The following is a 25027-nucleotide window of genomic DNA, read 5'->3' on the forward strand; positions in this document are numbered from 1 at the left end:
AAACTCTCAGCAACCTATACAAGACTAGAATACATGTATATATACTGAAAACAATAGAAGAAAAAACCCTCAGCTGCATAAGATCTTCTAGAATCGGTTTAACAGACTCTTTATGCATCTTTGCAAAACAGTCCCTGAACAATAGTTAATTGCTCATAACTCCTTTATGCAAACGTGGAAATTACGCCAACATATAACACCTTTTATAACTATTTTTTATGGACGGAGGGAGTATATGCCACTTTAAGTTTAATTAATTTATTCAAATAAGCTTTTAAGGTTAATCAAATTTTAATCTTCAAACATTAACCTACTCGATTAGGCGTAGAGCAATTAAACTGTTGGGGTAATTTTATATGTAGCCCCCAAATTTCTCACTATAGCCTCTTATTAAAAAATCTGATTAATATATTAATAAATTTACATTTTTACCCCTGTAGTTTTAAATATAAATTTTTTATAATTAATCCTAAAAATATTACGCTAACTTTAACGGTTATGTATAGCCCCTTTTAGCACAATATATAACACTCTCTAATATAGGCTATCAAAAAAGAGAAGTAATTTTTGCAAAATAAAACACCATTGTTACTCTATCTACCACAGAGGTAGAGAAGTAAAGAGCCAAAAAAGAAGTAAATCAAAACAAGGTTTGCCAATCAAAACTACAATATCTAGGAGAGGCTGTCGAAAAAGAAATGTAAATTTTGCAAATCAAAACAAGATTGCCAAAAAGTCCATCATAAATTAAAACTTGAGTGTATTCTGGAAACAACCGTGCAATCATCACCCATTTCCTCAAAATTGGGGGAATTCAAAAATTAGATTAGAGGGATGAACAAGAAAAAAAATAATATGAGATTTATATTTAATATTTCACCTTTCGACTCTTCAATTGGTAAAATACTAAAATTCAATTAAAAGAATGATCAGTGGATGAAGCTTGTCAATATTCCACGGCCTCATCTTCCGATTCTCTAAGCCATAAACAAAATTGTAATTATTGAATCATTGTCGTCGACAATGAAATAGAACTAAAATTACATGAACCCTCTACAGTATTGGAGAAGCAAACGCTGCTATCCTCCTTCTCCGTGCTAGTGGCGCTACCTCCACCTCTCGAGCTCCGCTTGCGGTGTTCTAAATCTTGTTGAACTATTTTTGCTTCTTCTATTTAAGTTTAGGGGTTATATATATTTTAGGGAAAGGGGGTTATACATTACTGGAGGGGTAAAAATGTATATGTATTAACATTTTAATTATAAAATTACTCGTAAGGCTATAATAAGATATTTCGGGGCTATGTATAAAATTACCCGGTCTTAAAAGGCATAGCCTATTTCGATGTAAAGCCCAAGACATGTTATTCTGTTGGACCAGGCCGGACCGGGCCTATATGAAGAATTTGCCAAAATCGGGCCGGGTGGGTTTTGAGATCTCAATTAATAACGTTAGGATCATTCAATTGTTGTAATTTCCCTAGATTTAAAGATTTAGTTACAACTTACAAGGGCCAAAAAAGATGTTTTAACTCCATTGCTTCGACTCAAACAATTTATAAAGAATGTGAGTAACTTGGAAACTCGAGCATGTTTATGTAAGAAGAGGGAATAAAACCTCAAGAAATGGTACAATTGAGTTCTCTTTAACCAACATATTGTTTCTCAAGGAGGCTTCCACAGAATGCCAAGTCGAACCGTTCCTCCTGCGGGTCTCCGATGGAGTCGAAAACGGCATCCGCCTTTTCAAAATCCTCGTCACCCGCGTACCTAAACAAGTACACCGAGTGTTATACCGTACACGAATCCTAAACCCTAAACCCTAAACAAGAATGGAGCTTACCCGCTCTTTGTCACGATACACTTCATTCCTGCAGCTTTGGCAGCTGCAAGGCCAATCCCACTGTCTTCGATCACAACACAGCTACAACACCACCAAATTCAAAAATTTCATGGCTCATCTTAGCTATGAGACGACAACGTTTAAGAGTGGTTGTTTTTACCTTGAAGGTTCGACGCCCAATGTTTCTGCAGCTAAGAGGTAGATTGCCTGTAAGAAACATCATCACTTAAGACCTACAACACACATGATGCTGCAAAACATGTGTGATGCTCGAGAGGCTTACTGGGTCGGGCTTCTTACGAGGAACCACGTCTCCAGCGTATATTTGAATCTGTTCTGCTCGCTCAGCTCCTAATAAGAAGGAAACTACAGCAGACACCTGAAACTCACCATAGCATATAGAGATTCTTGGTCATTAGTCATGACAAAATTAGTTTTAAGCAAAATCTGTTTGAATCCATCACATTTTCTGCTATCTGATTATCAAGAATTTTTAACATAAATTTTAATAAAAAATTATTGAGTGTATTAATAGTGAAAAAAGTGTTTGATATTAAATGAACGTTTATTTTGCTGAACTATTTTTAATAAATAAAAACAATGAACCAAATCAATCTCTTTTCTATTTAGATAAATTGAATTTTTGAATATTTCTAAAACTTTAATTATTTTATTATTTAAATTATTTTTGTTTCATATTATATTGAATAAATTCTATTATTGATCATAAAAATATTCAATCATGCAATTTATTAATCATGCAAAATAAAAGTCCCCTAAAAATAGTATTAAATTCATGATAGATAAATAATTATAGCAAATTATAAGGTTAAAATTGTTGTATGGAGTATTGTTTAAAAATATAAAATATATTTTTGTCGTGCACGATATCGTTTTCACATTATAGACGATACTGATTTTAAGAAAATGGTGGATAATAGATGATAAATGTGTGGAAGAAAATAAAGTGTTATGTAGACTTTACTGTTATAAATGAAAGTGAAAATAATATTATGGACGAACTAAAATGATAAAAGTGAAAATAATATCATGGACGTAGTGAGTATGTATGTTTATGGACATATCAAAAAAGAAATAAATGTATAATTTAGATAATATAAGAAATACTTATTTTCGTCCCTAAAAATTGTGGTTTAAAGGAGATGACACAAATTTTAAAAAAAATATATATATAATTATATTTTGAGTGGAGATGGAGCCTTATACCTTTTTATAAATTGTGAATAAAAATTTTGTGGAGTTAATTCAAATAAAGAAATATTACAATTTTCAAGGATGTATCAATATGATAATGAGATCACAATTTTTTAAAATAAAAATAAATAATTTTACCGTGATAAATTAATATTATGATAGCTAGTTAAATTGTAGTATACCATTCTAGGTGTCTATTTCAACATTATTTTAAATAGTATTAATTATGGTATAAATAAAATAATTAAAAAATTGTGTGTTTAAAAATATATTTTTTAATTCATATGTAAAATAAAGATTGAACAAAAAATAACTATACATTTTACATCACTAGTGTTATACCCGTGCTTCGCACGGTATGTAAATATATAAAACTTTGCATATATGAATAATTAATACATAAAAATATAAATAATATAAAAAGATAAATACAATATATATGTATATATATATACATACATAATAAAATAATCTTTTCATTCACAAAAATTACAGTGTAGTTTGAGACATAAGTTTTAATAAATTATAGCGAGATATATATAAAGGGGAAAGAGAGAGAGAGAGAGAGAGAGAGAGATCCTCTAAAATTGAATGGAAAAGGAGACAAAACAAAGTTGATGCGTTAAATAGTAGTGTTTTGTTGTGAATATTGACTGTGAATTGAATAAAACATCCATTTTATTGGATATCGACCCCTTTTCCGACCTGTTCTCATGTTGCCTATGTTTGTTGGATATCGACCCATTTTCTTAGTCTTGGTGCTCGCCTTTCTGATGAGTTCTCGAGCACCTGTGCATTCGTTTGTTGTGTTTCTCCACCTCGAGCCTTCTAAGTTCGTTTGGGTTCACTGGTTTTGTGGGAGACTTGGTGGTCTCGTTCATCCTATTTGGTGGGACGTGCGTTCTTGATTGTCGACACCTCTCGAGATTTTATTGTACTCGTGCGATGCACAGTCTGTAAATATATAAAATTTTGTATACACAAATAATCAATATATAAATATATGTATATATATATATATATAATGATGTAAAAAACATATTATGTATATATAATAAAATACTCTTTGTATTCATGAAAATTACAGTGCAATTTGAAAGCATGTGTTTTAATAATTAATAATTTTAGCGGATAAAGGACCCATCAAAATTGTTGTTTTAAATGGTTGGATTTTTTTTTGTAATTTATCTAAAATACTTACATCTAACGTGTTGGAAGACTTCCCTATGAAAAACATTCTTAGTATACGTACAATTTTAATCCTCGTCTCTATATATTAGAATTTTCAAACCTCGACAATTAGTAACCCATGATACATATTGACCAAAACTTTTATTAATCATCATTACATAAGACATAACTAATGAAAATTGGATCAACATTGGAACTTGAATGGTAATATTAGATCTGATGGCGTTAACGATAATTGATGTATTAAAATTCCATACCCAACATTATGTCTGCTCAACAATATTTCATTGAGAACTTGTAGACCAATAATAATCCATTTGATTCCATTACAACGATATAAGTTTTTTAATAACATAACAGGAGTTTCAATTTTGTAAAATAATTGATGATTAGGTGTATCTGAAGACCTAATTTCATTTAAAAACTCAGCTAGATAAATTTCATCCAACAATGTGCTACTTTAATCAAATTTACATGCACTATATGAACTTAAATAATTTTGAATATCATATCAGCTACATCCAACATAGCAGCAAGTATAGCTTTATCATGTAAGTATGAACCATCATCGGCATATAGTGGATAAGTGTTTGACATTATTTCAAATAACGAATCTCCAGAATAATTGAGCAAAATCTCTTGGTATTTTAATAACACATCATACAAAGCCAAAATCAAAGCTGACCTAACCTTATAAAATTTATTAAACACCATCAACTTCTAAAAAAATAAAACATGTAATTTTTAACATTTGAAAATTAAATAAACCAATAAACCACCAAAAATACATTTAAAAAATAGTTACACAAACTCTCTTGTTGAACCTCCCTCATCGTGTAGACCAGAGCTCCACTCGTCAATCCGCCGTCGTCTCGCCCCACTATGTTCCATATATAGTGTTATACTATTATGTAAATGACACTTTTACTAACAACAAATGATATTTTTATAAATAACACCAAATTATACTTTATAAAATGTGTCATTTGCTATTATAAAAAGTATAGTTTGTATTTAAGAAAAGTAGTAATTTTTGTTTAAAAGAAAAAAGAAAAGTATCGTTTTGCATTATGCTTTAAATATATGGTGCCATCTTTTATTGATAAAAATATAATTTGTTGTTGATGAAAGCATTATTTTTTGTTAGTTTAAGTGTGATTTATATTATATAAATGAATTGGACGGAGCGGGGCAAGGCAACGGCGGGTCAAATCGAGGTGACACCCCAAGCCACGGTTCGTATGGTGATAGAGGCTTGACAGGAGTTATGCTCTAAGGCTGCGTTCTCTTTGGTTGTAAATTTATCATGGTAAAATGAGGAATAAACAAAATTTCACCATTTAAATTCTTCCTTTCTTTTTCCTCATCTCTACAAAATAGAATTTGACCATTACTTATTCCTTCTTTCAACTACAAATGAGGGACAATATTATTCTTCCATTTTTGATATGATAATATTATCCCTCATTTGTAGTGAAAATGAGGAATAAGTAAGAGTCAAATTCTATTTTGTAGGAAATGAGGGAAAAGAAAAGAAGAATTTAAAGGGTAAAATTTTGTTTATCCCTCATTTTCTCATGATAAATTTACAATCATAGAGAACACAGCCTAATAGTTATACACAACAAATACAAAACTCTTTATTTTTAGAAGAAAATCATATTTTTCTGCAGCGACACCCACCATATTTTTTTTTTTTTGAAAGGACACCCACCACATTATTAAACACCCTAAATTTTCTATACTCATCTCTCATGTTTCTCTAAATATTTGGAACCATGAATTATTTTTTTCATTAAATTATTTAGTTAACTCATGAATTGTTTGTTTATTTCTAAAATTGGAATCCAATCCTTTTTAACTAATAAATAATTAAGTTGTAAAACTATAAAAAAAATTATCATTCATGCACCCTTTTTATTTAATTCAAATTTTATAGTTTGCTTTTTTGAATCAAATCATTTTTTTTCTATGGTTTATATATTTGTAATTGTTTATTTTACTAATATTATTATAAGTAAGTGAAGATGAATCATCAGATATCTTGTACAAAAATAATTGATATATTGATTAAGTAAATGAATTTTGATTTACATTACTACTTTCTTAAAACCCTCTAAAAAATAAAAAATAAAAATAAAAACAAAACAAAACTACTTTCTCAAAACACATAGTATTATTAATAGGTATCTGTACCTTCGCTAATAAAGGAATTTGTATATTTTATTTGCAATTATAATCCGTCATTTTAAAAAATACTCCCTATATTCCTTATTATACAACTTTCATATTTTTTCAATTATCTTTATATATTTTTTAAATTACATCTTAGCACTCAAAAAACCTTTTAATTTAATTTAATTTAATGTATGCAATTATTATTATTATTATTATTATTATTATTATTATTATTATTATTATTATTATTATTATTATTATGAAATCAACCATAGTTATAATAAATAAAATTAACTATAATATAATAAGAAACAAAATTAATAGAAGTATATGATTAATACATAATTTTAAGTAACTCGTATTCTTTTTATGTTAATACCTCTAAATAACCATTTTACTTAGCAAAAAGCTAAGTTTAGCCATAAGAATAAAAATATACCAATTATACTTAATTTTATTGAAAAGAGACAATTCTACCCTTCCAATTAATTTTCCAATTTTTTATTGATTTTCGAATTATATATATAAAATTGCAAAACATAATTAAAATATAAAAAATACTATATCCTATTCATATTTTTTTTTTCTGTTCAATTTTTTTCATTTCTTTTTTGCTTTTGTTCGATTTTTTCCCTTCTTTCTTTCTTCATGTTCAGTTTCTTCTTCTTCTTCCCCCATCTGTTTCTACCAAGTAAAAAGGCTGAAGAAATTCTAAAGTTTTTTTCCCCTTTATTCGGAAGAGCTTTGTGTTACATGAAGTTTGACGATTTGATTGCTAAAAAGTTGATTGGATTTTTAAGTTAAATATGTTTATTTGTAATCCAATATAATTATCGAATTATTGGATATGTGAATCTGGAGAGAATCGCATAAATCTAAAAGTAATACTTGGTTCAGTGAAAATTTTCCATCCGTTTCTTCTTCTTCTTTTTCTACTATCAGTTTCTTCTTGTTTGTTTAATTTTTCGTGCTCCTTTTTATTTTTATTCTTCTCCAAAACTAAAAAAGAAAATGAACACAAACACCAGTAACCCCAAAAATAATCATATTGCAAACAACAAATCTAAGGTGATTATGGCATGAGTGAGGAGCTATGCAGCGGCAAATCGCGATCGGGTGTGATAGCCCAAGACGGTGACTCAACTTGAAGAAGATGCGGTGATGAGAGCGAGAAGCAGTACAATAACATTGACGAAAGTTTAAGGCCGGGGAGGTTTTTTAGGGTTTTCATTGGTATAACAAATTTTAAACTTTTGTTAAAGACTAATTTTAGATTTTTAAAATCTTTCAAACTTTTAGATTTTTTTGTTAATATTAAATATATATACATATATAGATATATTTATGAAATGGAATTTTAAATAATAATAATGGCTAAAATTATTATATTTTTATTATTGTGTTCATAATCAATAAGCAAAATGGTTAATTTAATATTTATCTGTTTTCTTTTTAGGAATCAACAATCAATATTTGACATGATAATTTTTAATCTTTAATTGGATTAAATGACTTGTAAGCATACATGATTATTTTTTAATCTTTAATTGAATTAAATAAGTCGAAAGAGTAAATTATTGTTGGTAATAAACAAAAAAAAAAATTAAGTCCAAACTATTTATTAAAAAAAAAAAAGAAGCCCAAACTTACACAAACCAATATCCAATATTTTATAAAATTAATTACATTTAACAAATAATTCTTTTAGATTACAAACAAAAATAAATAAACAATAAGTCACCGTCGCTTCTTCCTCTTTTCTTATTTATTCAACTGCATTGTTTTTTTTTCTTCATCAACAATTCAACATTGTTTTTTTTTTTTAAAGACCATGTCTCAAATTAAAAAAAATGGCCCAACTTTGATAAGTAAAATCAAGCCCAAACAAAAAACTCTCTCTTTTCTCTCTCTCATATACAATCGGTCTCCTCTCTCTCCTCGTATCTCTCACTCTCTCTCAATCTCACAGATACGCACACACATCCCCCACCGCTTCCTCCTCCGGCGAAGGGCGCCGTCTTCGACCACCTACGCCACAGGCATCTCCTCCGTCTCACCTCTCGCTCCCTGTCTACCCCCTTCTATCACTCAGCGCGCACGGCGAGGCTGCACATGCCTTCCATCTGTCGCTACGCCGCCGCCGCAGTCACCATCTCCACGCCTTCCATCTGTAATTTTCGGCCTTGCTACCTCTCGTTTTGCTACCCGAGGTTTGCTATCTCAATTTTATTCAATTACAATGCTAATTTAAAAAACCTAAAACTTGAAATCCTTAACACCCAAACTCCCTTCACTCCCTAATTGATTGTCGCTGCTGTGACCACCATCTCGCCGCCCCTCGCACCTTCAAAATCACAGGTCGTTGTAGTTGCTGCTCTCGTCGCAGTTGCGCTCCTATTGGCGGTGCTACAGGTGCCGCTGCAACTGCCCCTGCTGTCGAAGAAAAGAAGGTGCGCCCCTGTTGTCGAAGAAAAGAAGAAAAAAAGGTGTGTGGAGGAGTTCTCTTTTCGAAATTCTCGTACTAATTGCATATTTTGTTTCATATATGATTATACAAACAACTAGCATATATGTTCTCGGTGTCTGGTCTCATCGGTGTTATGCAAGAGCAGCTCAAACAAATTAAATTAATTACACAACTAGTAAGTGACCCGTCGAAATTCGACGGGGTCTATTAAAATATAAATTTATGAAATTATGAATGCATTTTTTATTTCGTAAATTATTTTATGTATTGCCTCATTGCCGGTGATGAAATTGAAATCAGTTATCAAATTAGAGGGTGTTTACTACTTATGATTAAGTATTTTTATCTTAGGAGTAGGATTTCTCAAAACTAGCTTAAATGATAGAAATAATTAATGGCATTGAGATATCCTAAAGTTTCAATTCATCTAAGTAAACAAGGGATTAGCCTTACTATGTTTATCTATCAAGGCTAATCCTTCAAAGTAAATGACCCCTTGGTTTCTTAGACTTTCCTGTACTGACATTCTAATTCTCTTAAATGAATGATTTTTGGTGGTCAATGCATGCTCATTGCTCATCACTTCAGTGAAACCCATTTTGTTGTGTTTTTAGTGAATTGTTTTACTTTAGTTTATACTTTCCTTTGTTGTTTTTATTTCATCTGGTTTTGTGATTCTGATTCATAATGTTGATTATGAATTACACATGTAGCATGAAATGGGATTAGAAATTAACATAACTATATATTTTGATTTGTTCTTCCAAGATTCGAAGCATGTTTCTTGAAAAAACACTAAACTAGCAAGAAACAGAGCAAGCAAAATCAGGTATTACGGGTACCCGAATACCCAACTAGCAAGATCAGGTCAGATCGAGTTGTGGGTTTTTGGTGTAATCGAGATTGGTAACCAACTTTTTTGCTTGTACCGAATAGATACCCTGTTTTCAATTTGTCATCTGACATTTGTGCAATTGCTTCTTCTTTAGCCCAAATGAATTGTTCACTTATCGACAATTATAATGCAAATCAAGAAGTTTTTGCGTCTAAATTTTCTATTGCAGTGTGATGATATTATGTAGTTTTTATAGCTTCTTGTTGAATCCAATGTAGTCATGCCAAGCTCAGAGATTCTCTGTATCCATAAGTTGTACCCCCTCCGTCCACGAGAAATTTTCCATAATTTTCTTTTTGGTCCGTCCACAAAAAATTTGCCACTTCCATTTTAGCAGTAGGATCCACACACTTCACTCACATTTAAAGTCTGACCCTTACTCCACTAACAACTTCACTCACATTTTATAAAAACCCGTGCCATTCATAATGGGCAAATTTTTTGTGGACCGAGGGAGTACATTACTCTCACTTGATGGTTTCTTGCCGCTGACTCCAATTTTGATCATATTGAGCATTTTTATCTTAGATGTACAACTTGTCTCTATTGCTATAGCCATATTGATTGTTCTCAATTTTAAATTTGTCTCCACTTCATTTCCATATGATTGATCTGTGATTCCTTGATTTCGTCTCCCTCATCTTTCAGCTGGTAGGCAGACAGCAAAAGAATCATGCCCACAAGGGCACGAAAAGTTTTCGTTTGGGAGTTTACAGAACTTGTTTGGAGGTAAGGTGAAGTAAAGGAATCCCACATTTTCTGCCCTTCCCTCGAGACTCTGATAAGCAATAAGAATGGGACTTCTCAGCATAATCCGGAAAATTAAGCGCAAAGAAAAGGAGATGCGTATTCTTATGGTGTAATGACCTTTATCCCGTGCACTTTTCTATGTTCATTGTCAAGAAAGTATAGACTTGGATTCTAACACTGTAGTTCATGTATTATCTTAATTTCTATTAAAGGGGTCTTGATAATTCTGGAAAGACTACAATAGTGATGAAGATTAATGGTGAAGACACTAGTGTAATCAGCCCCACACTTGGATTCAACATCAAAACCATGGCTTACCAAAAGTATGCTTTCTTCCCTTCCACGCTATTTTGTTGTTGTGCTTTTATAAAAACATAAATATGAAGGTAATATGGGGATAATCAAGTAGCTTTTATTCAAGATACATGTGATTATGAATGTATGGCATAATCTTCAATTCTTCATAGGTACACTTTGAACATATGGGATGTTGGAGGGCAGAGAACCATAAGGTCTTATTGGAGAAACTATTTCGAGCAAACTGATGGGTTGGTCTGGGTGGTGGATAGTTCAGATCTGAGGAGGCTGGATGATTGCAAATACGAGTTGGATAATCTTCTCAAAGAAGAGGTGTATATTCTCTTTTATTGGCCAATCAATTCTGTTGTAATATGATGTTCCTCTAGCATCTCTTTGTCAACTTGTTCCTCCATGGAGTTTTGTTCATTTTATAGTTTTAAGCCTTTCTATGGTTTGTTATTTGTCCACTGAGTTATTTCTGAATCCCCTTGAATCTGGAATATGTTATATAGGAATAACTTGCTTCTTAAGTCCATGGATGCCGTTTGCTCAATAAGGTGCTTGTGCTAGCACTATGGCGTCTCTAAGTATATCCGTATCACTTCTTTATTGATCCTTACAAAGTTGTCCATGCTATGTGATCTCATCTTCTTCTTCCATAGGATATAAAGCCAAAATACTGAACATAAAATTAGAACACGCATTTCGTGAACATGCCTTTTATCATGTTTTATGCCCTTTAACAAAATGAATCTTGAACCTTGTTTATCTTGGTAAATTTTGTTTCAGAAAACAAAGTTATGCTCCCTATTATGTTGTTTGTCCAGTTGGTTATATTTAATTGTGGTATTTATCATATTTTTACAGCGATTATCAGGAGCGTCATTGTTGATTTTTGCAAATAAGCAGGACATACAAGGTTCACTGTCACCTGATGAGATAGCTAAAGTAAGGGATTTGTGTCTTTTGAATTTTAATCCATTTGTCTTAAGGTTTGATGATTTTGTAACCGAGTATGTATGTATGCTTTTGTCACGAAGGGGGGGCTTGGTTCAGGTAGTACTTGTGGAAGAATATTTCTGATCACTTCTTACTCCCTTAAGCAGTAAGTGTACATTACCGGAAAATTAAGGAGTATTTTATTTTCCTCAACACAGGTATTCACATTAGATTTGATTATATCTTGGTGGGGATAATATTTTGTTCAGTGCTTTTCCCGTGAAATGGTAGCCTATTGATAAACTTCATTATGTTTTGTACATAGTCGTTTTAATCTTTTGGTCAAGCAATAGGTTATTAGGCCGGGGATCTACACATGATTAACTTTTTGGCTTTGCAAAAAAAATGAGCATCTATTGATATGTTTTATTGCTATTTTCTTGAGGGAGGACATCAAACGGCTTGATTTTTGCTAGAAATACTATATTTCTTGTTTTGTCTAGCCCTGGTGTTTATCTCTAGTTTCTTTTCTGATTTGACTTAGATTGCATCACTTCATTCAGGTTCTGAACTTAGATGCCATGGATAAAAGCCGGCACTGGAAAATCGTTGGATGTAGTGCATTTACTGGGGAAGGGCTGCTCGAAGGGTTCGATTGGATGGTTCAAGACATAGCCTCGAGAATTTACATGCTTGATTAAAGGCAATTGCATCTACCTCTAGCCTATTTGTAACTCGTGTGGAATGCGGCCTCAGAGTTCTCCTCATTGCAAGAAACTGAAATCTCAGATGAGATCAGAGACTTGCACTTTGAAGTGGATGGAGGTTGCTTCTTGTTGTTTGTTGTAATGCAAATTGAGAAGAATTGCTGCAGAATTTGGTATCGTTTTGGGATTGGAAACTTTAAAAGTGGTTTATCCGAATTTGGAGATCGTGTTTGTGTCAAGTACCAAACATATATACTACTCCCTCCGTCTCACAAAAACATGAACAAAGAGAAATGCACGGGTTTTAAGAAATATTAGTTGAGAGTTAAAGTAAGTGGAAAATGGGTCCCACTTTAAAAGGTGTTGTGAGAGTAATGAATTAATTAAGGAAAAGTAATGGTGGGCCATGATGTACTAAAATGGAAATGTTTATGTTTTTGTGAGACGCCCCAAAATAGAAAAACGTTCATGTTTTTGTGAGACGGAGGGAGTATTACTTAAGAGAGGGACGTTTTTCATGTCGTTTACTCGATGCAACCTTGAGGTTTTGGACTGGGATTGTAGTAAAATGAAACGTCGGTATCTCAGTGATTGAAATTTTAGTTAAATTTAATCCTTACAATTTGGATTTTATGTGTTCATACCAAAATACATATTGGATGCCAAATATTAAGGTTAATTTTGTGATATTTCACTTCATATAAGAAAATAATGCTCACTCCTAGAACGAATAAGAGCACCTCCAGCGGCGCAGAGGTCGAAGGACGCGTCGATCCGCGTCGAAGGAGACGGGCATGCGCTGGAGACGCGGCCAGGTGCGAGGCGAGGTCGAAGGCTGGACCCGGGGCGAGGCATGAGGGAGTATGGCGCGTCCGAAGGACGCGCCCAATTTAAAAAAAAAAATCAAAAACCGTTAATTTTTTATAAATTCGACCGTTGGTTATTTTTTTTTATATAAAATTCGTCCGTTGATAATAACGGCTATTTTGAATTTTTTTTCCCCTTCTATGAATACCACTCTTCCACCCTTTCAAATTCACCAATATCTTCAACTACAATTCTCTCCCAACAACAATTCTCTCTTCTACATTTCCAAAGATGGATCGTGAATTCGATGAATACCTCGAGCAACAAGGCGGATCGAGGCTTCCAATGATGGGGTTTGCTCCATTTTCACAATCTCTTCTACATTATGTTTTTAATTTTATTTAAATTATTGTAATGTAGAATTTTAATTTTAATAAAATTTGAATTTTAAAAATAAAAGTGTAGAAATATGAATTTTGTGGAAATGGGGATCTAAGCACCCACCTAAGACACAATGCATTGGAGAGGGGTGTGTCTTAGGTGGGGCCACTCCTAAGACACCCCTCTAAGCAACAAGCATTGGAGTTGCTCTAAAGTTATTCTTGATATAATGCAATTTTGGACTGAAAACAGAAGCTCAAGTAACAATGTGTACATCAAAGTCAGGCTGGAGAGTACTCCCTCTGGTCCACTTTCACATACTCCTTTTCCTTTTTGGAATGTTCTACTAGAATATAATTATTTTCCATTTTCAATAAAAATATATTTAATTGGTGTGAACTACACCACTTTTCTCCTAAAAAATAAGTTTTTAATTTTCATGTCCAAAATAAATGAGCGTATTAGAGTTGGACGCATGAAGTAGATTATAAGTTATAACAAAAGGACAGAGGATTTAAAATATTGCAAATATAATTCTATAAGAATTTTAAACCTTTTGTATAAAATTGTCTATAATTTTATTGGTGTTTTATATAATACATAGGCTCGAATTATGATTTGTTGGATTGTCATGCGAAGACTCCCACTATTAGAATTAGTTCAAGTCGTCACATGTTACGAAAAAAATAATTTGCCACTTCCATTTTAGATGACAAATTGAAAACAGGGTATCTATTCGGTACAAGCAAAAAAGTTGGTTACCAATCTCGATTACACCAAAAATCCACAACTCGATCTGACCTGATCTTGCTAGTTGGGTATTCGGGTACCCGTAATACCTGATTTTGCTTGCTCTGTTTCTTGCTAGTTTAGTGTTTTTTTCAAGAAACATGCTTCAAATCTTGGAAGAACAAATCAAAATATATAGTTATGTTATTTCTAATCCCATTTCATGCTACATGTGTAATTCATAATCAACATTATGAATCAGAATCACAAAACCAGATGAAATAAAAACAACAAAGGAAAGTATAAACTAAAGTAAAACAATTCACTAAAAACACAACAAAATGGGTTTCACTGAAGTGATGAGCAATGAGCATGCATTGATCACCAAAAATCATTCATTTAAGAGAATTACAATGTCAGTACAGGAAAGTCTAAGAAACCAAGGGGTCATTTACTTTGAAGGATTAGCCTTGATAGATAAACATAGTAAGGCTAATCCCTTGTTTACTTAGATGAATTGAAACTTTAGGATATCTCAATGCCATTAATTATTTCTATCATTTAAGCTAGTTTTGAGAAATCCTACTCCTAAGATAAAAATACTTAATCATAAGTAGTAAACACCCTCTAATTTGATAACTGATTTCAATTTCATCACCGGCAATGATGCAATACATACATCGAAATCGGAAAAATAAGAATTCGACGAATACAGAGAAATTCGAACCTAGCAGCCTGAAGGAGCGGCGCGCCGGCGTCGATGGGAAGGCACAGCAGCTGAGACTGAAAGGTGGAGGGCGCCGGGGAGGGGAGAGGCGCAGATGGTGCGGCGCTCGAGCTGTCGATGCTGCGCTGGGGGATTGTAGGCCTGCAGTGGAGACCGGGAGGCGGCGGAGATAGCGAGCGAGAGCTCAGAGACGAGATTGGGGCGGGACCGAGAGTGTAGAGAGGCAAAGAATTCAGAATCTATATATTAAACCAAAATAAATCATATCCTATACCATCACTCCATTCTAATTTTCTTCAATTCTCTTTCATTCTTATTTTTTTTTTCTAAATTTTAATCAATTTTTATATTTCAAAACTATTAAAAAATTAAAAGTCATGATATATTTAAAAACTAAATATCTAAAAAATCATTATATAAATACTTCAACAAAATAAATTCTATCATACGTGGCGTCGTATAATCACTACATTTTAATTTTCCTCACTCATTCAATCTTATTTTTTTTAATTTTTAATCATTTTTCATATCCAAAACCTATTAAATATCTAAAAACTATTGAATATCTAAAAAACATTATACTAATATTCCACTTATCAATAAAATTTTATTTATATCCTTACACGAAAAATATAAAATACATAAGTCTTTGTAATTTTGAGGTTGTAATGATTATTGTAATATTATATTTTATGATATCCAACTTTGCAATTTCAATTTAAAATGTACTCCCTCCGTCCACGAAACAAGTTCCCACTTGCATCTAAATTTTTGTCCACAAAACAAGTTCCCACTCTCCTTTTTGAACATATATACTCTCCCTTACTTTTAAAATTACTACACTTTACCTATTGGGCCCACCTTATTCCACCATTACTTATGTAATTAGTCTCCCCTAAACTAATAATAATAATAATAATAATAATAATAATAATTATTATTATTATTATTATTATTATTATTATTATTATTATTATTATTATTATTATCTCATTTCAGGAAAAAATAAGCACAATAAGTTTTCTATAGCTAGAATTATTACGATTTCATCGCATTTCGCTAAATTTTCAATTCGGTTCTACAGAAGACAATTCCCTATGAGTGTTTGTTTTGTTGTGTCGACAATAAATAAAAGTCATGGACAATCTCTTTCAAATGTAGGATTATACCCGCCGAAACCTATTCTTAGTTATGGACAATTCTACGAGTCAATCTCAAAAGTCACTAAAAAAAGAGGTCATATACAAGACGCAACAACTAACGTGTTATATGATAAAATTTTCGATAGATTATGAGGTAATTACAAATTTAATAATTTATTCAAAGTTTAAGTTATTAATGATAGGGTTAATTTGTTTTAAATCCACAAACTTTACCCAATTTTTGGTTTTTGACATAAACTTCAAGATTTTGGTGTAAATACATCAACTTTGGGTTGTATCTGGTTTTTAACATGCTAGTTTTGATTAATTGCAATTCAGCCCCAAAATAAGCATATATGTTTACAAATGTTTACAAATATCCCAAAACCAAATATTTTAAGCTAAAATTACCATGTTGAGTTCCTTATATAACAAAAATCAGATCATGGCCCAACATGCTTCCGTAACACTTCAAAATAATTCTAAACATAGATTAACATTATACCTTCCGCCGGATGGTCATCTTCAGGAGTCATTCTTTGTCGCGTTTTACGGACCCTCTGCCCTCCAGGCTCCGTCCAACCACGCACTCGCAAGAGATGGTTGCAACCTTCCTCCTTCACTATGTTCCGACGTTGGATACTTTGTAAATAAATGATAGAAATTTTTTTTACTAACCCGGAAAATTGGGCAAAATAAGTGTTTATAGAGGAATTCTAAAATATATAATTTATTTCATAATATCTCCCTAAGGGAGAAGACAAACTTGTTTAGCTACTCATTGGTAGCTAATACTTGTATACATAAAAAAAACTGAAAACTTTAAAACTAAAACTATTTTAAAACGAAAAATTTAAAATACAAAGATAATTTTCGGAAGAGAGAGTGTTGTGTGAATGTGTTGTGATTTTTCGCTTGATTCTTTCTCCCCAGAGCTTGCTCTTTTATAGAGGTTTGATGCCCTCTATAATTGTTTGGTAGTTGGCCTTGAATTCTTTCTCGTGGCCAGCTAGCTTGAATGGTGACAGTCACTGTCTTTTGTCGATCATGATTGCCGAAACTAGTTGGTGCCTTCACATGGAGCCGAACCTTCCTTTTATTGTTGGTGTGGACCAGCTCATCTTGATAGTGAAAGCCATCCTCTTTTGTCGACCATTATTGCCGACCTCTTTTAGTGCTTTCACATTTATTTGTGGTCCCTCACTCCATTATTTAACTGATAATGTTGTGGAGGGGCCTGCAACTTTTCCACCATCCTTTGTCTTCTTTTGATGAGTGGAGCTCCTGTAGAATTACCCACTTCTGTCAGTGGGTAGTTGGCCTGTATTATTTTCCCCCCACTTTCGTCGTTTTTCCTTCAGTGGGTGGTCCTCCTGTTTTGAGTCACATGACTCTCTTTTCTTTGTCGGGCATCTTACTTTTTTGGTGCCCGAGGTGCTCTTCCACGTGGAGTCCTGTGCTCCTCATACTCGTCGGACCGGACATTCTGCGCAGATGTGATCATTCCAATGGCCTAGATGAGCCATATTACAGAACTTGCGACGAGTTTCTTTGCTCCCCGCTATCTTGTTATGCCAGAGTGTTTGCCTTTTTTCTTCAAAGGCCTTCTCGGCGAAGCTTGTGGTTGTTCCTGTCATGGTATTCAACAAGAACGTTCCAAGTCCTGAATTATGAGAGAACTTGAACTTAAACTTTACTTTGTCCATCTCCGTGAGACAGACCCATAGTCCCCATGCACGCCTTGTATAGATCTGATCCTCCGAAAAGGTAGTGACGATAGAGACTTGATGATCTGGTGCCTTAATCCAGTTCAAGGCTTCCGTATCGGGTCTCCGAAGCTTAATAAAATGAAAAGCTTCGTGATTCCCCTTTCCTGCTGGTTCTGGTGCCGCACTAAGAAAATACAGTTCCAGAACATCTCCCCTGTTAAGGGATGGGTTGTTCGACCAAGCATCATAAACGGTCTCTTGGATCCATCTTGGCAGACCCTTGATCTCGCTGAATGCTGGCGATACGGTATAAACTGAGGCTAGTGCCCCGAATTCATACCACTCCTTGACCTCCTGTGGATTGGCTCCGGTGGTTATCCAAACACGAGGATATTTTCCTGCAACATCAACCCGGCTATATCCCGGATTAATACCCTTCCTGATATTGAGCTTCTCCCATCTGGATTGGTATAACTGCCAAACAGGAGAAATTTCAATAGTATTAATATCAACCTTAGATTTGCCAGTCAGCGGCCTAAGATTGATCTCTTCCTCTTTTACCCCAGAGGTGGAAGGTTGACATGTTGGTTCGGGCGGTGAAGCCTTAGCAACATCTTTTTCTTGAGGATCCGGTTTTGACACCTTAGCCTCAGAACTGGGTACTTGAATCCCCTGCTACCGGTAATCCGGCCGGTACGGTAATGCCTGCTTTGATTAAGGGAGCCCTTATCCCGCGCAGGAGCGGCTTGTGGATTGCATCATGAAGATATGTCATCTTCTTAATACATTCTTGTATACGGTTAGATACTTTGGCTTCATCAGCCGTCTGCATCCTCCCAGCTTGTTTGGCATGGAGTACACACTATTGCCACTCTTGTTGTAGCATCTCCATATCTTCATGGAGCTGCCTCTGGTTTATTATGATGGTGTCAACCTCTGTTGGCTCCATCTCTTGTTAAGAAATCTGCAAGAATATTATCATCAGATTTCAGAATGACAATATCAAAATCATAATATTGGCATTCTGCTTGCTATCTAAGCAATCTAGCCTTTTCAGGTTTAGATTCTATTTTCTTGGTTAAGAAAGCCTTAACATTAGTGTTATCGACTTTCAAAATGAAATTTTTAGCAAGTAGAAATAACGGCCATTTTTTGAACGCCTTTCTAACTGCGTAGAATTCTTTCTCGTTGATGTGCCATCGCACGGCCTCACTGTCGAAAAATAGACCGCTACAGTATCTGCATGGTTCTTCTCCATAGGGAGTAATTTTAGTGAGCACGACTGCCCACCAAGAATCACTCGCATCTGTATATAGGACTAAGTCGTCCTCATCTTGTGGTATGGAAAGTTTTGAGAGATTTTTGCAAATCTCTTTTAGCTTCTTCATACCCTCACGATGCTCTTCCTTCCAGATGAATGGAACATCTTTCTTCAGAAGTGGACTGAAGATTTTTCTGTGTTCTGCAAGATTTTTGATAAACATCCCTGCAAAGTTAACAACTCCCAAAAAACTTTGGAGCTGCTTCTTTTCCTTGAGATCTTCTGGAAAATTTTGGACCTTTTCCACAATATGATCTTGTAGAATAATTCCAGACTCATCGATCTCTATTCCCAGAAACTCCATCTTCTGGGTAGCCATGACTGCCTTCTTTTCAGACAGCACCGGTCCTTCTTGTTGACAAACCTCCGCAAAGATCTCCAGATGCCTGACATGTTCATGAATGGTTTTTGATGCAATAAGAATATCATCAATATAAACAAACATGAATGAAGAATAATCTTTGAAAAGATTATCCATCTTCCTTTGGAATATCTGGGGCGCATTGGCTAGCCCCATTGGCATGACATTCCAGACATAATGTCCTTGTGGAGTTGAGAAGGCTGTGAACTTCTTACTTCATTCCTCCATGTGAATCTGGTAGAACCGTGATTTGCAATCAAACTTTGAGAATACCTTTGCACTCCTGATGCAGTTGATAAGATGTTCTCTGCTTGGGATAAAATATCCATCGAACTCAAGGATGTCATTAATCCCTTTGTAATTAATGACCAATCTTGGCTTTCCTCGCTTGATCTCCCCATGATTTCTTACCAGAAATCCAGGACTACTGTAAGGCGAATTCCCTGGTTCGATCAACTTTAAATCAAGATGTTTCTTGATTATATTCCTCATATCCTTTTGATCTTGGGTGTTCATCAGGATATGTCTGAACCTTACGAACTCATGCTCCTTTCCAGTTTTAACTTTCAAGGTTGCTTTGAGCTGGTTCTTGTCCCACCATGCCAAAGGGTCCTCGTGATAACACTTCTGGATTCTCCTTTTGACGTCGGCTATGGATACCTGTTCATCTTCCCTAATATCTTTGTGTGATATCAAAGAAACCTTGAGGATTTGTGTTTCTTCCTCGGAGAGATCTGAGAATCCCTCGGTTCTGCATTTGAGCAGAACATCTCTGAATCTCCGTTGATCTTTCATCTGTGGTCTCCGGAGTCTGCCATCATCACCACGTTTGCTGCGGAATTTGACTGGCATCGACCTATTAAAAGCTCCTTCGAGCCTTTGCACAATGATCTTGTGGTCACAATTGGTTGTGAACACCAGCCTTCTAGCTTCATTGTCCTGCGTGTACCTCTTGAAGGTTTGCAGAAAATTGTTTCCGAACAATATATCTGCTCCAGTATCATGAAAATAGATAGGTGGAGTTTTCACCTTGTACCAAGGTGTCTGTCCTGCTCCGCCGATCAATATTTCAGTTTGTTTTACTCCCGTTGATAAGAGAAAAATTTTCTTGGATAAATCCCTTCCCGTAATTCGAGGTAGTTCTTCTTCAACCTCTGTTGGAAAGACTCCTCGTTTTGCTGTACAGATTCCTGCTCCTGAATCCACATAAGCAGCAAAATATTCTGCTTTGAATTTTTCGTATAACATCCCTACAGAGATGTATATCGAGAATGGACTTGTCATTAGATCATCAATCTCTTGTTTCCAATTGTGATCTCCATTCCACTTGCTTTCCATGACCATGGCTGATATTTGTCAAGGAAATTGCGTCCTAAGATCAGGACATCAGCTTCTTATCCGGCTTGGCCTTCGACTTGGATTTCAAAGCCTCCGACCTCCAGTGTTCCGATATATTGGTTGCTTTCTGGATTCGCCAAATAATACAACGTATTGCAAGGAAATTGATTTTTCCTTTCGGTTGTATCAAATCTTGTGGAAACCCTTCTCCATCCTTCAGGACATTTGAGTTTTACCTTCATGTCTGGAACTGGTATTTCCTGAATCGCCCTTCTCTCATAAGAATGAGAGAAACTTCTTTCTAAAGGCCTTGAAGTCAGCTTATCTCCTTGGAATGATAGCCTTGGTGCTCCCAATCTGAGACTTTGATCGTGGTTTAGCACCTGCTTGTCTCCTATTTCGATATCAATTTCCCTTATCTGGGGAATTTCTACTCGATTCGGATTGACTGCCTTGGCTACTTCTTTAAATATTTCTGGTATCTCAATAAATTCTTTTTCCAGAAATAAATCTGTGTGGTGGGAATTTGATAGGGCATACGATACTTGATATGTAATCGAGTATGGCCTATTTCCTCCCGTCAATAGATCCTTCCTCTTGTAGTCCTGATAGAGTGTCAGGGCTCGGCTGAAGGATGAATCCTGAAGATTATAAGCGATTTGTGGGTATAATTCGGTTATAATCTTCTTGGCATAAAGATTGCCTGAGAAGGCTCCCAGAACTGAATCTTTTGAATCTCTGATTCTCTTGTCGCAGATCGCAATATCAATTGGTGTGTCTGTCCCAGGTGAGAGGGCAGATTTGATTACCAACTGAAGCGCTCCAATATGAATCCATTTCATCGTACTGGCGACCTCTGGCTTCATTCTTGCGAGATCCCGCCGTATATCTTTGGCTGGAACGAATTGGATCTCCACCTGGTTGCCTGTTATCTCAATTGGAAGTGCCAACTCCCGATTGGTAACTCCGAAGAAGACATGATGCCTTCTTTTGAATGGACTCAAGCTATGTAGAACTTGATTCATTCTCCCACTTGAAAACCCTTGGTATGTTTGTACCTCCATGGTTTCCTTCTTGAGTTTTTTCACGAGCTTCTTCACCACTTCTTCTTGTGGAATCAAAAAATGGCTGGTAAATCCTTTCTGATCCTCCTGTTGAGAGTGAAAGACCTCGTTCTCTTCTTTAGTCTGACTCGTCTCCGGATGATACATCTGTCATGTCTGAATCTTCAGAACTAAAGACTTCTTCTTGCTCGTATATACTCTCGTCAGAGGATATATCTTCGAATTGATACACGGGTATCAATTTCTGGTTGTAGAGAGCGTCTTCGATGTCCGGTGTGGATTTGAATTTCCTAATCCCTATTTTCTCGTTGTCGGGGCAATTGATAGAAATATGCCCATTTGCACCGCAGGTCCAGCAGTTGCAACCTTTGAAACTTTCATTTGTTTTGGCTTGAGTACGCCTGAAAGTTTTCTTCGCCGGGATTCGTTTTTGAGATGAAAACCGGTTCCTTGATGGTCCGCTCCGTTGGTCAGATTTGTAGGAACGTGCCTTCTGTCTGGTCCACATAGTTCTTGGCTTCCAAGAACTCTTCCTTCTTTTTTCATAGGGTTGGTACCTATGTTTCTTTCTGCTCTTCCGTTGATACAGCAATTCAGCTCCAATCTCTGTTGGAAGATCAATATTGTCGCACATCAATGGAGATCTTTTGTTGAGCCTCCTCAATTTCTTGAGATTTCTCTGGTCCGCTGCCTTTTGGCACCATTTAGACAGCTTCCTATGGACATATGACATCCTTCTTGATGCACTATCAAGTGGATAATCTCCTGGTGATACGTACTCGTTGATGAGCATCTCCCTCCATGGACTCGGAAACTTTGTGAAAAAGAGATCATTGGCGGTCTGATCATCAACTACCCCCATATGGGTATATAGGGCGTACAGGCGCAGAAATTCATCTAGAGCTTTTGGCTCCAGCACCACCAATCTTAGATTGTAAAGTGCCTGTCGATATTTTTTGCGCTTTTCTTCTGCCGATCCTTCGAAAAAACCCATTCCAAGAAAATAGATTTTAATCTGATGGGTAGCCACTTCAAGGATTTCAAGAGTTGATGTTTTGGTAAACAACTCATTCTTCTCCTTTGTTGCCGCTTTATCCCATAATTGTTTTGCCATGCCGGCAAAACTTGCCTCGAAGATTTTGACAAATTCATCTTTGTCATATTCTATTGTGGCAATTACGATTTTCATTGCCGAAGCCCATTCATCGATGAGACTTTCCCAATCTTTGAAGCTGGCTTCATCAAGGTTGAGAATCAATCCGTATGGATGGATTGGTTCAAGTGTGGCCTTTCCTACAGGAGTGTCCCGCATCTGAGGCCGGCGTCGTCTGGTTCGTTGATATTGGCTCGAATCTTCTTGAGCCCCATCCCTCTTAGACGATTCTGCTTGTGGATGCTCAGTCTTGGGCACCTCTCCTTCTTGGTTCATCTTTAGATCAACCATATTGAGGTTAGCAAATGATTCCGCTAACTCTTGTAAATCTTCTAGCCCGATTCGATCAAGGTTATTCATGATTTTTTCCTTTCACGATTCGGATTATGTCCTTTCGGCTGCAACTCCTTGGGCGCTGCATTAAGTGGTAGTGGATACGTCGGGTCTTTAGACCAGGCATTCCGAATTTTTCCGGAATATGGTTTCCGCCTTTTGATATCCTCCACGTCCTTCTGAATATCACGCAAGAGTCTTAGAATTTCCTCTTGTTTTAGTGATATTTGGCTCATCTCCTTTGGTAGATTATGTAGCTTGATGCCATAATATTCTACCGTTCTCTGGATCTCCTGCAGGTTGACGTTGTCGGAAGAGTTTGGCTCAATCTTTTGGTAGCTAGGATAAGCTACCCCCGCCTTGTCCTTTTGCTCCATCAAATATGTTGTTGATGGAGGTTGGCTCTGGCTCGTTCATTTGCCGATTTGGCCTCGACATTTTCCAGTAGGGCATCAAGATATCCCCTGATGTACGTGATGATTTCACGAACCGTCTCCTCGTCGTCGGTGATGTGAACCACTAAGGTTCGCCAATACACTCGTAATTCGCCTAATATGCGACTGCTTTCTCTCTCCAAATGTTGGAGAGAAATCCTGTATACGAGACATCTCGGACACTCGTCCGGATCCATAAATTTTTAATGGAGTCTCCTCCCACATTGGTTAATTATAAAATAAATTAAATATAATAGAATTCCTCCATAAAAACCCGCTCTGATACCATTTCTGACGAGTGCGTGGGTGTAATCAAAATTAAAGGATCATAACATAAGGCATTTAGCAATTTAAAGACAAATTGGGGTATTTGTATAATAACTTATAAAATGGGGTCAGCTTTTGAATATTAAAAACTTGGTTGATGTCAAATTCCAACCAACTTTAAAGTTTATGTATTTATACCAAACTTTCAAAGTTTTATGTTAAATTTCAAAATTAGTCCAAAGTTTGTGTATTTAAACCAAATTAACCCTTAATGATATTATTTAATTTATTTTTTTCTTATTTTGTAATTATTGTATGTTTCAAATAATTGTTCCAATTTCTCTTTTAATATTTTTTTGATCGAAACTCTGGTTACATATAAATTTTATAAGACATTTAAATTAGGTCAATTTCAAATAAATATTAGGGATAATTGCGTGAAAATACACAAACTTTGCCAAAAATCCATATTTGACGCGAAGTTAGGATTTTACATTTTAATACACCAACTTTCGTTGTTGTCCAAATTTGACACGACTTAATTCTTAAAATTCAAAAAACAACCCCTTTTTGTAAATAATTATACAAAGAGCCACTTATGTTATTATTTGAGACATTTAAACCAAAACAAGATATTTCCTTATGATGTTTTCTTTTAATATTTGATCCGCGCCAAATATGGTTTAAAAGAAAACATCATAAGGAAATATCTTGTTTTGGTTTAAATGTCCCAAATTATAACATAAGTGGGTTTTTGTATAATTATTTACAAAAAGG

At 34.9% G+C, this 25027-nt stretch overlaps 2 protein-coding genes across 4 annotated transcripts in view; one reads left to right on the top strand and one right to left on the bottom strand.

Annotated features, from left to right (window-relative positions):
* Positions 1-1571: 1571 nt before the first annotated feature.
* Positions 1572-25027, bottom strand: part of LOC131019609 (CBBY-like protein) — a 30594-nt gene continuing 7138 nt past the window's right edge. The window contains exons 6-7 of the mRNA XM_057948197.1: positions 2003-2049; positions 1572-1923 (exon numbers count right to left, since the gene is read on the bottom strand). Coding sequence (XP_057804180.1) covers positions 1839-1923; positions 2003-2049 — 132 coding nt within the window. The 3' untranslated portion in view covers positions 1572-1838. The remainder of the gene's footprint in view (positions 1924-2002; positions 2050-25027) is intronic.
* On the top strand, positions 8226-12723 carry LOC131019611 (ADP-ribosylation factor-like protein 2). 3 transcript variants are annotated; one of them, XM_057948200.1, is made up of 8 exons: positions 8284-8636; positions 8785-8912; positions 10437-10647; positions 10751-10861; positions 11006-11168; positions 11706-11786; positions 11879-11943; positions 12341-12723. In XM_057948200.1, the coding sequence occupies exons 3-8, from the start codon at positions 10583-10585 to the stop codon at positions 12345-12347; spliced, it is 492 nt and encodes a 163-aa protein (XP_057804183.1). In that variant the 5' UTR covers positions 8284-8636; positions 8785-8912; positions 10437-10582; the 3' UTR covers positions 12348-12723. The 3 variants fall into 3 exon arrangements, with proteins under 3 accessions (XP_057804181.1, XP_057804183.1, XP_057804182.1); XM_057948198.1 differs by lacking the exon at positions 11879-11943 and having other exon boundaries at positions 8226-8636; XM_057948199.1 differs by lacking the exon at positions 11879-11943 and having other exon boundaries at positions 8785-8876.

Source organism: Salvia miltiorrhiza, chromosome 4 (assembly GCF_028751815.1).
Source record: "Salvia miltiorrhiza cultivar Shanhuang (shh) chromosome 4, IMPLAD_Smil_shh, whole genome shotgun sequence".
In the NCBI taxonomy this organism is placed as follows: domain Eukaryota; kingdom Viridiplantae; phylum Streptophyta; class Magnoliopsida; order Lamiales; family Lamiaceae; genus Salvia; species Salvia miltiorrhiza.

Bases quoted from the DNA above. Each gene is read 5' to 3' on its own strand.
- LOC131019611 (XM_057948198.1), top strand. From the start codon at position 10,583: ATGGGACTTCTCAGCATAATCCGGAAAATTAAGCGCAAAGAAAAGGAG. The intron at 10,862-11,005 runs GTATGCTTTCTT...AATTCTTCATAG, and splicing joins AAAACCATGGCTTACCAAAA to GTACACTTTGAACATATGGG. The intron at 11,169-11,705 runs GTGTATATTCTC...ATATTTTTACAG, and splicing joins ATAATCTTCTCAAAGAAGAG to CGATTATCAGGAGCGTCATT.